A 14,177-nucleotide genomic window follows, 5' to 3' on the forward strand; every position below is an offset into this window, starting at 1 on the left:
CCGGACACGCCCATCAATGCACTATCCTTTCATGTCTAAGTGTGACCTTGACCTTTGAGCTACGGACCTGGGTCTTGCCCACTGCATGTCGTCTTACTGTGGTACACATTCATGCCAAGTTATTTGAAAATCCATCCATCGATGACAAAGATATGGACCCGACACGCCCATCAATGCACTATCCTTTAACGTCTAAGTGTGACCTTGACCTTTGAGCTACGGACCTGGGTCTTGCGCACTGCACGTCGTCTTACTGTGGTACACATTCATGCCAAGTTATTTGAAAATCCATCCATCGATGACAAAGATATGGACCGGACACGAAAATTGCGGACAGACCGACAGACAGACGGTTCAAAAACTATATGCCTCCCTTCGGGGGCATAAAAATCTATCACATCCTTTAAAATCTCAGAACACAACCAAGGACATTGACAGTACACTTGGTTTGATGGAGTCTGTTCAGGAGTTATTTCTGACATGTTTTTCTGGAAACAAATCTTAGTAGTTTCAGTTTCATTTCTTGAAAATTACGGCAACTTCATAAAATCCTGACTGCATAACCCTTCAAAAACAACAGACACTATATATACACAAGTATTTTATCTGAATTTTATGCAACCATTTTGCAAAAGAAAAATAAACTATAGCACTTGCCTCCTTGTTTCTTACAACTCGTGCATTAGTATCACAGTCAAGAGAGGATACACAAGGTACTGGAGATTCAGTTTCCACAATTGTGTACTATCTAAAGTTGAATAAATTTAATAAATCTGGAAGTGTGTCCCTTTAAAATCTTATTTCAGCATTCTCAAGCACTTACTGCCGAGTTCACACGTTTCCATCAGTAAGTTTATTCTCACAAATTGCCCTATAGGCAAAGGTAACAAATACGGTTGACATCTGCATATAGAATTCATTTCTTTCATTTTTCATATACACCTGCGTACATTTATAATGTTATAGCCAGACTACTGACTACACTGCCAGATTTCAATGAATACACATGTAACTTTTGCATGGAAGGTCATACCAGACAATACATAGTCTATATCATTGACAGTGGAACCAGTCCACATTAACTGTGAGCCAATGGATGTGTGGCAGCATAACCTTTGTTCTCAAATATTGCATCTGCGATCCTGCATCTGAGATCATCACTGTTTTCCTGTGGACCTGAAAAATAGGTGGACATAGATGCAATCTACATTTAGCAAATTTACTACAACTTGGTGAAGGTACAGTCTGTCTGTTAACCTTTAACCTGCTAGTGCTAGTGGCTAGCGATTCTGCCATTAAAACCTGTGCAGACCAAGATCTGCATGCACATCCGGCAGGTTGATCATAATCTGCACTGTAAGCTATTCAGTCAGTTAATTTCCAGTGAACGGCCATTAGAATAATAAATAGTACACTAGTACTGCCCAAATTGAATGATGGACCAGTCCTATTTTAGAAATTTATCAGGCTAAAGGTTAACTAAGGTATCATGTCTAAAGGTGCAGTGTATGAACTAAGGTAACTAACCTGTCTAAAAGTACAGTCTGTCTTTTAACTTGTGAATAATAAAAAGACAGTAGGATTGATACCATTTACCAGTTTGAAGTAAATGTTAATAAAAGATTCACAGTATTCCTGGAGTTGCTAATGCAAGAATGACGAATACCAGCATTACGTACAAAATAAAGTTGGTGCTAATATTTGTGAAAGAGCTGGCATCAGCAACATTCATCCTTTTAAATGTTAATTCTCTGCCTTGGTATGATATGATAATTGTTTGCAGTGGTTTTGAATGATGTGCGAGACTAATCAACTTTCTGCCGGGCAATGACATTTAAACACATTTAGTATTTCCTATCCTCCGGTTATGAATTGAAAAACATTATACATGAAACAAAACAACATAATTACAGACATACATTATATAAGAAAGGTATTGAAATGAGCCGTGCCATGAGAAAACCAACATAGTGGCTTTGCGACCAGCATGGATCCAGACCAGCCTGCGCATCTGCGCAGTCTGGTCAGGCTCCATGCTGTTCGCTTTTAAAGCCTATTGGAATTGGGGAAACTGTTAGCGAACAGCAAGGATCCTGACCAGACTGCGTGGATGCGCAGGCTGATCTGGATCCATGCTGTTCGCAAAGCCACTATGTTGGTTTTCCCATGGCACGGCTCAAATGTACATTTAATTGATAAAAACATTATTATTATTATTGTACATGTTCAGTTTTATCATAGCTGTAGTAAATAAAATCAAGAACATCAAACCAAATGAGAAAGGACTGTTAAATGCTGCTTTGAGTATATAACAATTACTGAATTGCAATATGGTAGCTAAAGTATAGACCAGTAAGAAATATTTTGTAAAGTACAATACACATAATTGTTTTAGCCTGACAAGACAGTTTTACCTCTGTTAAATGCATCACATAATGCAAACTGTACAAAAAGAGTGGATACATTCCTACCTAAACTGCCTGTAATACCTCATAGAAAAGATATTTTTTAAACTGTCACAATATCAAGGTTAAGACAAAATCTCAAGCATTACTATCATGAAGAAGTAAAGTCAAGGGCACTGTCTTTCGCCTAACGAATTTACACAACTTCATTAATACCTCACTATGAACCTTTTGCTCTAACAAGCTTACCCAAATACACTAAAAGCTAACCCTGAGCCTTTGACGAGCTTACCCACCTACACTAACAGCTCATCCTGAGCCTACACTTACAGCTTGCCCTGAGCCTACACTCACAGTTCACCCTGAGCCTACACTCACAGCTCATCCAGAGCCTACACTTACAGCTGACCCTGAGCCTACACTTACAGCTCACCCTGAGCTTACACTTACAGCTCATCCTGAGCCTACACTCACAGCTCATCCAGAGCCTACACTTACAGCTGACCCTGAGCCTACACTTACAGCTCATCCAGAGCCTACACTCACAGTTCACCCTGAGCCTACACTCACAGCTCATCCAGAGCCTACACTTAAGCTGACCCTGAGCCTACACTTACAGCTGACCCTGAGCTTACACTTACAGCTCATCCTGAGCCTACACTTACAGCTCACCCTGAGCCAACACTCAGTTCATCCTGAGCCTACACTTACAGCTCAACCTGAGCCTACACTCAGTTCATCCTGAGCCTACACTTACAGCTCACCCCTGAGCCTACACTTACAGCTCACCCTGAGCCTAAACTCACAGTTCACCCTGAGCCTACACTTACAGCTCATCCTGAGCCTACACTTACAGTTCACCCTGAGCCTACACTCAGTTCATCCTGAGCCTACAATTACAGCTCACCCCTGAGCCTACACTTACAGCTCACCCTGAGCCTATACTCACAGTTCACCCTGATCCTCCACTTACAGTTCACCCTGAGCCTACACTTACAGTTCACCCTGATCCTCCACTTACAGTTCACCCTGAGCCTACACTTACAGTTCATCCTGATCCTCCACTTACAGTTCACCCTGAGCCTACACTCAGTTCATCCTGAGCCTACACTTACAGTTCACCCTGAGCCTACACTCAGTTCATCCTGAGCCTACACTCACAGTTCACCCTGATCCTCCACTTACAGTTCACCCTGAGCCTACACTCACAGTTCACCCTGATCCTCCACTTACAGTTCACCCTGAGCCTACACTTACAGCTCACCCTGAGCCTCCACTTACAGCTCACCCTGAGCCTCCACTTACAGCTCACCCTGAGCCTATACTCACAGTTCACCCTGATCCTCCACTTACAGTTCACCCTGAGCCTACACTTACAGTTCATCCTGATCCTCCACTTACAGTTCACCCTGAGCCTACACTCACAGTTCACCCTGATCCTCCACTTACAGTTCACCCTGAGCCTACACTCAGTTCATCCTAAGCCTACACTTACAGCTCACCCCTGAGCCTACACTTACAGTTCACCCTGAACCTACACTCACAGTTCACCCTGATCCTCCACTCACAGTTCACCCTGAGCCTACACTCAGTTCATCCTGAGCCTACACTTACAGCTCACCCCTGAGCCTACACTTACAGTTCACCCTGAGCCTACACTCACAGTTCACCCTGATCCTCCACTTACAGTTCACCCTGAGCCTACACTCACAGTTCACCCTGATCCTCCACTTACAGTTCACCCTGAGCCTACACTCAGTTCATCCTGAGCCTACACTTACAGCTCACCCCTGAGCCTACACTTACAGTTCACCCTGAACCTACACTTACAGTTCACCCTGATCCTCCACTCACAGTTCACCCTGAGCCTACACTCACAGTTCACCCTGATCCTCCACTTACAGTTCACCCTGAGCCTACACTCAGTTCATCCTGAGCCTACACTTACAGCTCACCCCTGAGCCTACACTTACAGTTCACCCTGAACCTACACTCACAGTTCACCCTGATCCTCCACTTACAGTTCACCCTGAGCCTACACTCAGTTCATCCTGAGCCTACACTCACAGTTCACCCTGAGCCTACACTCACAGTTCACCCTGATCCTCCACTTACAGTTCAACCTGAGCCTACACTCAGTTCATCCTGAGCCTACACTTACAGCTCACCCCTGAGCCTACACTTACAGTTCACCCTGAACCTACACTTACAGTTCACCCTGAGCCTCCACTTACAGCTCACCCTGATCCTCCACTTACAGCTCATCCTGAGCATTCACTGACAGTTCATCCTGAGCCTACATACAGTTTATCCTGAGCCTACACTTACAGTTCACCCTGAGCCTACACTTACAGCTAATCCTGAGCCAACACTTACAGCGCACCCTGAGCCTACACTTACAGTTCATCCTGAGCCTCCATTTACAGTACATCCTTAGCATACACTTACAATTCACCCTGAGCCTACACTTACAGTTCACCCTGAGCCTACACTCACAGTTCATCCTGAGCCTCCACTTACAGTTCATCCTGAGCTTACACTTACAGTTCATCCTGAGCCTACACTTACAGTTCACCCTGATCCTCCACTTACAGCTCACCCTGATCCTCCACTTACAGCTCATCCTGAGCATTCACTGACAGTTCATCCTGAGCCTACATACAGTTTATCCTGAGCCTACACTTACAGTTCACCCTGAGCCTACACTTACAGCTAATCCTGAGCCTACACTTACAGCGCACCCTGAGCCTACACTTACAGTTCATCCTGAGCCTCCATTTACAGTACATCCTTAGCATACACTTACAATTCACCCTGAGCCTACACTTACAGTTCATCCTGAGCCTACACTTACAGTTCACCCTGAGCCTACACTTACAGTTCATCCTGAGCCTACACTTACAGTTCATCCTGAGCCTACACTTACAGCTCATCCTGAGCCTACACTTACAGCTCATCCTGAGCCTACACTTACAGTTCATCCGGAGCCTACACTTACAGCTCACCCTGAGCCTACACTTACAGTACATCCTGAGCCTCCACTTACAGCTCACCCTGAGCCTACACTTACAGCTCATCCTGAGCCTACACTTACAGCTCACCCTGAGCCTACACTTACAGTTCATCCTGAGCCTCCATTTACAGTACATCCTGAGCATACACTTACACTTCACCCTGAGCCTACACTTACAGTTCATCCTGAGCCTACACTTACAGTTCACCCTGAGCCTCCAGTTACAGTTCATCCTGAGCCTACACTTACAGTTCACCCTGTGCCTACACTTACAGCTTATCCTGAGCCAACACTTACAGTTCACTCTGAGCTCACCCTGAGCCTCCACTTACAGTTCACCCTGAGCCTCCACTTACAGTTCATCCTGAGCCTACACTTACAGTTCACCCTGAGCCTCCAGTTACAGTTCATCCTGAGCCTACACTTACAGTTCACCCTGAGCCTACACTTACAGCTTATCCTGAGCCAACACTTACAGTTCACTCTGAGCTCACCCTGAACCTCCACTTACAGTTCATCCTGAGCCTACACTTACAGTTCACCCTGAGCCTCCAGTTACAGTTCATCCTGAGCCTACACTTACAGTTCACCCTGAGCCTACACTTACAGCTTATCCTGAGCCAACACTTACAGTTCACTCTGAGCTCACCCTGAGCCTCCACTTACAGTTCACCCTGAACCTCCACTTACAGTTCACCCTGAGCCTACACTTCACAGCTTATCCTGAGCCTATAATTAAAGTTCACTCTGAGCTCACCCAGAGCCTCCACTTACAGTTCACCCTGAGCCTACACTTACAGTTCACCCTGAGCCTACACTTACAGCTGAGCCTACACTTACAGTTCATCCTGAGCCTCTATTTACAGCTCAACCTGAGCCAACACTTACAGCTGATCCTGAGCCTACACTTACAGCTCACCCTGAGCCTACACTTACAGTTCATCCTGAGCCTACACTTACAGCTCATCCTGAGCCTACACTTACAGCTCACCCTGAGCCTCCACTTATAGTTCACGCTGAGCCTCCACTTACATTTCATCCTGAGCTTACACTGAGCCTACACTTGCAGTTCACTCTCAGCCTCCACTTACAGTTCATCCTGAGCTCACACTGAGCCTACACTTACAGTTCACTCTGAGCTCACCCTGAGCCTCCACTTACAGTTCATCCTGAGCCTCCACTTACAGCTAATCCTGAGCCTCCACTTACAGTTCATCCTGAGCCCACACTTACAGTTCACCCTGAGCTCACACTTACAGTTCACCCTGAGCCTCCACTTACAGTTCATCCTGAGCCTACACTTACAGTTCACCCTGAGCCTCCACTTACAGTTCACCCTGAGCCTACACTTACAGTTCACCCTGAGCCTCCACTTACAGTTCATCCTGAGCCTCCACTTACAGTTCACCCTGAGCCCACACTTACAGTTCACCCTGAGCTTACACTTACAGTTCATCCTGAGCCTCCACTTACAGTTCACCCTGAACCTCCACTTACAGTTCATTCTGAGCCTACACTTACAGTTCACCCTGAGCCTACACTTACAGCTAATCCTGAGCCTCCACTTACAGTTCATCCTAAGCCTTCACTTATAGTTCACCCTGAGCCTAGACTTACAGCTTATCCTGAGCCTACACTTACAGCTGAGCCTACACTTACAGTTCAACCTGAGCAGCCTACACTTACAGTTCAACCTGAGCAGCCTACACTTACAGTTCACCCTGAGCCTCCACTTACAGTTTAAACAGATGCTAAACTATTAAGAAAGTCAGTAGGTCATATTCATAGTCAATGACATTCAGTTTTACGATCGGTGTGCAAAACTGTGTATGTCATCTAAATTTAAAACAAGATCCATGTTAGACATGGCTAATCCCCCGCCGGGCATATTATAATTGAAGGCTAAAGTTCCTGGCAAGTTAGTGTCTGAAAGTATTAATTTTGGGGAAAGCTTGGAATTTTAATTTTGTGGTTGTTTTATAAGTAATCATTGTAAGTCTTTTGTTTTTCTAAGTCCACAAAAAAACTCCTTACCAGGTAGAGATACCTTAAAATACACCTAAAATTGGAAAGTAACACTATGTTGTACCACAGAAAAGTAGTCTTGTTTTTTCCCTACGGTCAATTATAAAAATGTTACAATATAAGTTATTTATAGTAACAACTAAGGGAAGTTAATCTTAAAAAAAATAAAAAAAATTTGTAAGTCCACACAAAAATCTTTACCAGGTAGAGATTGGTCAAAATACTCCTCAAAATTGGATGTAGCATGCATGTTGTACTACAGAAAAGTGGTCTCGATTTTTCCCTACAACTAGTAATGAAAAAGTTACAATAAAAGCTATTTAAAGTAACAACAAAGGGAAGTAATTCTAAAGAAGGGAACTGCGCATGACACTTCGTCTCATGATGGTGTATAATTGTGCCAAGTTACATCAAAATCCCTCCATGCATGAAAAAGAAATGCTTCGGACAAAGTCATTCTTGTATCGACCTTTGCCCTCTAAGTGTGACCTTGACCTTAGACCTAGGGACCTGGATCTTGCGCATGACACTCCGTCTCATGGTGGTGAACATTTGTGCTAAGTTATATCAAAATCCCTCTATGCATGAAGAAAAAATGCTCCAGACAAGGTTTTCATTCTTGTATCCTTTGACATCTAAGTGTGACCTTGACCTTAGACCTAGGGACCTGGTTCTTGCGCATGACACTCCGCCTCGTGGTGGTGAACATTTGTGCCAAGATATATCAAAATCCCTCCATGCATGAAGAAGATATGCTTCAGACAAAATTACAAAATCTTTTAAGAAAATATGATAAAGGGGAATAACTCAAAAAATAGGCAAGGTAGAGTTATTGTTCTTGCACACTGCACTTCCTCCCAATGTGTTCTATCAGTGTATGAAGTTTGAAGAAAATCCCTCCAGTACTTTTGGAGTATGCTCTGGACAAATTTTTTTAAGAAAATAAGATAAAGGGGAATAACTCAAAAATAGGCAAGGTAGAGTTATTGTTCTTGCACACTGCACTTCCTCCCAATGTGTTCTATCAGTGTATGAAGTTCGAAGAAAATCCCTCCAGTACTTTTGGAGTTATGCTCCGGACAAAGATCGTTGCGGATGGACGGACAGACGCACGCACGGAGAGCATTTCTAATATCCCCTTCGCCTTTGGCGGGGGGATAAACAAGAAAGTAGGTCAGCAGGTCATGGTCACAGTCAAGTGACATCATATTACTTAGGGTCATCAGGTTATTATAATTAAACAGTCTTGGAAATAGGATCAGGTATTTTTTCGTATATAACTCATATAATAATTAAGTGCCCCCAGAGTTATGGGACATTGTTTTTTGTTACTATACTACATACATAGACACAATCTTGTGTGCACCAATTCTCCTCATCCCATTGACACAATTTAATGAAACTTCACACAAGTGTTCAGTAACAACTGTACTTGTGCATGGTGTATGTTAGGTTCTTTCAGAAAAATAATTTGCAGAGTTATGGGACTTTGTTTTTTGTTACTATACTATATACATAGGCACAATCTTGTGCGCACCAACTCCCCTCATCCCCCTGACACAATTCAATGAAACTTCATAAAAGTGATCAGTATCAACAGTAGTTGTGCATGATGCATGTTAGGCTTTTTTCAGAATTTTTTTTTGCAGAGTTATAGGACTTTGTTTTTTGTTACTATACTATATACATAGACACAATCTTGTGTGCACGAATTCTCCTCATCCCCTTGACACAATTCAATGAAACTTCACACAAGTGTTCAGTAACAACTGTACTTGTGCATGGTGCATGTTAGGTTCTTTCAGAAAAAAAAACCTGCAGAGTTACAGGACTTTGATTTTTGTTACTATACTAAAACATACAGTCTGCATATGCAATATTGTGCGCACCATGCACACAATTTAATGAAACTTAACACAAGTGATCAGTAGTAACCCTAGTTGTGCATGGTGCATGTTAGGTTCTTTCCGAAAAAAAAATCTGCACAGTTATGGGACTTTGTTTTTTGTCAATATACTATATACATACAGTCTGCATATGCAATCTTGTGCGCACCTAATCTCCCGAACCCTAGCACACAATTTAATGAAACTTCACACAAGCGATCAGTACTAACACTACTTGTGCCTGGTGCATGTTACATTCTTTTAGATAAATATTCTGCAGAGTTATGGGACTTTGTTTTTTGTTACTATACTATATACATAGAGTCTTTATACTTACAGTCCACATAATTATGCAGTCTTGTGTGCGTCAAAGTGCAATGTACTGTGTCAGTGTGTGCAGGGGGTACATTCATCACCTACAGCGATAGCCTGATAGGTCTAGTTAAAGTTATTTCCTATATAAGTCTATATAAAAGTCTGGACCCCCAGGGCAGGGCCTCTTTTCACCCCAGGGGTACAATTTGATTAATTCTGGTTGAGGACCATAATACAATGCTACAAACAAAATATCAAAGGTCTAAGTCTTGTGGTTTCAGACAAGAAGACTTTTAAACTTTTTTTCCTATATAAGTCTCTGTAAAACTTGGGGCCCCTGGGGTGTGGTCATATTTGACCCTAGGGGGATCATTTGAACAATCTTGGTAGAGGACCTCTAGATGATGCTACACACCAAATATCAAAGCCCTAGGCTGTTTGGTTTTGTACAAGAAGATTTTCAAAGTTTTCCCTATATAAGTCTATACTAGATGCCCACGGGCAACATGTCAAGCCCGCCAGCTGTCAAAAGGACTGGGAGTTGCACATGACACTCCTTGTCTCATTGAGGCAAACATCTATGCCAAGTAAAGAGATTGCAAAAAGTTACAATATAAGTTATTTAAAGTAACAACAAAGGGATGTAAATCTTAACAAGAGGGCCACGATGGCCCTATATCGCTCACCTGAGTAGAGTTGTTTGCTTGAACAAATTTCCTAGCTAAAGCTTTAACAAGAGCACCGCCTTGCGGGTGCTGACGCTCATCTGATTTTTTTTGTATAATAGAAATATTGTCCTACCCATGATTTTCTAAGTCTAAAAAGGGCCATCACTCTTGCAAAAGCAGGATAGAGTTATGTTTCTTGATGTACAGTGTCCACTTATGATGGTGAAAAACTGTTGCAAGTTTTAAAGCAATAGCTTTGATAGTTTATGAGAAAAGTTGACTTAAACATAATATTCTACCAAGAAAATGATTTTTCTAAGTCCAAAAGGGGCAATAATTATTGCAAAAAGCAGGATGGAGTTATGTTGCTTGCTGTACAGGGTCAGCTTATGATGGTGAACAAGAGTTGCAAGTTTTAAAGCAATAGCTTTGATAGTTTAAGAGAAAAAGTTGACCTAAACATAAAACTTAACCAAGAAATCTGATATTTTCTAAGTCCAAAAGGGACCATAAATCTTGCAAAAAGCAGGATGGAGTTATGTTTCTTGCTGTACAGGGTCAGCTTATGATGGTGAACAAGTGTTGCAAGTTTTAAAGGAATAGCTTTGATAGTTTAGGATAAAAGCTGACCTAAACATAAAACTTAACCAAGAAAACTGATTTTCTAAGTCCAAAAGGGGCAATAATTCTTGCAAAAAGCAAGATGGAGTTATGTTTCTTGATGTACAGGGTCTGCTTATGATGGTGAACAAGTATTCCAAGTTTCAAAGCAAAAGCTTTGATAGTTTAGGAGAAAAGTTGACCTAAACATAAAACTTAACCAAGAAATCTGATATTTTCTAAGTACAAAAGGGGCCATAAATCTTGCAAAAAGCAAGATGGAGTTATGTTTCTTGCTATACAGGGTCAGCTTATGATGGTGAACAAGTATTCCAAGTTTCAAAGCAATAGCTTTGATAGTTTAGGAGAAAAGCTGACCTAAACATAAAACTTAACCAGGCAACGCCGACGCAGACGCCGACGCCGACACTGACGCCGACAACCGCTCAAGTGATGACAATAACTCATCATTTTTTTTTCAAAAAATCAGATGAGCTAAAAATGGCAAACTGATGTTAAAATATTAGAAAGTAGGTCAGTAGGTCACATTCATGGTAACTGAAAGTCAGTTTTAAGATCGGTATGCAAACTGTACATGTCATCTAAACTTCAAGGCTGTATCTCAAAAAGCAAGAAAGTAGGTCAGTAGGTCAAGGTTACAGTAAGGTGACATGTAATCACTTGGATACAACAGGTAAATATAGTCAAACAGTGCAGGAAATATGATCTGATAATTATATAGTATTTTTTCCTACATAACTCATAAAACAAGTGACCACCAGGGTGGGGCCTCTTTTCACCCCAGGGGCATAATTTGCACAATCCTGTTAGAGGTCCACTAGGCAATGATGCATACCAAATATCAAAAGCTATAGGCCTTTAATTTTTAGACAAGAAGAATTTTATTTTTTTCCCTATATAAGTCTATGTTAAATTTGGGACCCCAGGGGTAGGGCCTCTTTTCACCCCAGGGTAATAATTTGAACAATTTTGGTAGAGAACCACAAGGCAATGCAACACACCAAATATCGAAAGCCTATGCCTTGCAGTTTCAGACAAGAAGATTTTTAAAGTTTTTACCTATACAAGTCTATGTAAAACTTGAGGACCCCCAATGCGGGGTCTCTTTTCAACCCAGGGTAATAATTTGAACAATTCTGGTAGAGGACCACAAGGCAATGCTACATATCAAATATCAAAGGTCTAGGTCTTGTGGTTTTAGACAAGAAGATTTTTAAAGTTTTTTTCCTATGTAAGTCTATGTAAAACTTGTGACCCCCGGGGCGGGGCCTCTTTTCAGGGCACAATTTGAATAATCTTGATAGAGGACCATAAGATGATGTCACACGCCAAATATCAAGGCTCTAAGTCTTGCGGTTTTGGACAAGAAGATTTTTAAAGTTTTTCCTTTCGGTTGCCATGGCAACCAGAGTTCTGCATGGAATTAAATTCTTTGAACAATTTTGAAAGGGGACCACCCAAGGATCATTCCTGTGAAGTTTGGTGAAATTCTGCCCAGTAGTTTTCAAGGAGAAGATTTTTTTAGAAAATGTTGACGGACACATGACACACGACGGACATTGAGCGGTCACAAAGGCTCACCATGAGCCTTTGGCTCAGGTGAGCTAAAAAAAAACAAGAGCTGTCTCCATAGGATGACACATGCCCCCGATGGCACTTTGAATGAATAGTTATGGTCGATGTTAGAGTTTAGGACCTTTGACCTACAGAGCTGGGTCTTGCGCGCGACATGTCGTCTTACTGTGTCACACATTCATGCGTAGTTATTTTAAAATCCATGCATGAATGACAATGATATGGACCGGATACGCCCATCAATGCACTATCATGAAAAATGACCTTTAACGTCTAAGTGTGACCTTGACCTTTGACATACGGACCTGGGTCTTGCGCATGACATGTCGTCTTACTGTGGTACACATTCATGCCAAGTTATTTGAAAATCCATCCATGGATGACAAAGATATGGACCGGACACGCCCATCAATGCACTATCCTTTAACGTCTAAGTGTGACCGTGACCTTTGAGCTACGGACCTGGGTCTTGCGTGCGACACGTCGTCTTACTGTGGTACACATTCATGCCAAGTTATTTGAAAATCCATCCATGGATGACAAAGATATGGACCGGACACGCCCATCAATGCACTATCCTTTAACGTCTAAGTGTGACCGTGACCTTTGAGCTACGGACCTGGGTCTTGCGTGCGACACGTCGTCTTACTGTGGTACACATTCATGCCAAGTTATTTGAAAATCCATCCATGGATAACAAAGATATGGACCAGACAAGCCCATCAATGCACTATCCTTTAAAGTCTAAGTGTGACCTTGACCTTTGAGCTACGGACCTGGGTCTTGCGCGCGACACGTCCTCTTGCTGTGGTACACATTCATGCCAAGTTATTTGAAAATCCATCCATCAATGACAAAGATATGGACCGGACACGAAAATTGCGGACAGACTGACAGACCGACAGACGGACAGACAGACAGACGGTTCAAAAACTATATGCCTCCCTTTGGGGGCATAAAAAAAATTCTAAGTCCACATAAAAATTCTCACCAGTAGAGATAGGTCAAAATACACCTGAAAATTGGATGTAACATGCATGTTGTACTACAGAAAAGTGGTCTTGATTATTCCCTACGACCAGTAATAAAAAAGTTACAAATACAAGCTATTTATAGTAACAACAAAGGGAAGTAATTCTAGGATCTTGTGCATGACATTCTGTCTCATGATGATGAACAATTGTGCCAAGTTACATCAAAATCCCTCTATGCATCAAAAAGAAATACTCCAGACAAAGTCATTCTTGTATCTGACTTTTGACCTCTAAGTGTGACCTTGACCTTAGACCTAGGGACCTGGTTCTTGCGTATGACACTCTGTCTCATGATGGTGAACACTTGTGCCAAGTTACATCAAAATCCCTCTATGCATGAAAAAGAAATGCTCCGCACAAAGTTGTCATTCTTGTATCCTTTGACCTCCAAGTGTGACCTTAGACCTGGTTCTCCGTCTCATGATGGTGAACAATTGTGCCAAGTTATATCGAAATCCCTCCATGCATGAAGAAGAAATGCTCCAGACAAAGTCATTTTTGAATTTGACTTTGACCTGTAAGGGTGACTTGACCTTTGAGATAGGAACCTGGGGTTTGCGCATGACACTCCGTCTCACTGTGGTTAACATTCATGCCAAATATAAACAAGATTGCTCCATGCATGTCAAAGTTAT

The 14,177-nt window shown here is 42.2% G+C and overlaps 1 protein-coding gene across 1 annotated transcript in view; it reads right to left on the reverse strand.

Annotated features, from left to right (window-relative positions):
* Positions 1-588: 588 nt before the first annotated feature.
* LOC123529454 (complex I assembly factor ACAD9, mitochondrial-like) overlaps positions 589-14,177 on the reverse strand; it is an 88,585-nt gene continuing 74,996 nt past the window's right edge. Inside the window, exon 18 of the mRNA XM_045309784.2 lies at positions 589-1,176. Within this exon, the coding sequence (XP_045165719.2) occupies positions 1,079-1,176 (98 nt within the window). The 3' untranslated portion in view covers positions 589-1,078. The remainder of the gene's footprint in view (positions 1,177-14,177) is intronic.

Source organism: Mercenaria mercenaria, chromosome 13 (genome assembly GCF_021730395.1).
Source record: "Mercenaria mercenaria strain notata chromosome 13, MADL_Memer_1, whole genome shotgun sequence".
Lineage (NCBI taxonomy): Eukaryota > Metazoa > Mollusca > Bivalvia > Venerida > Veneridae > Mercenaria > Mercenaria mercenaria.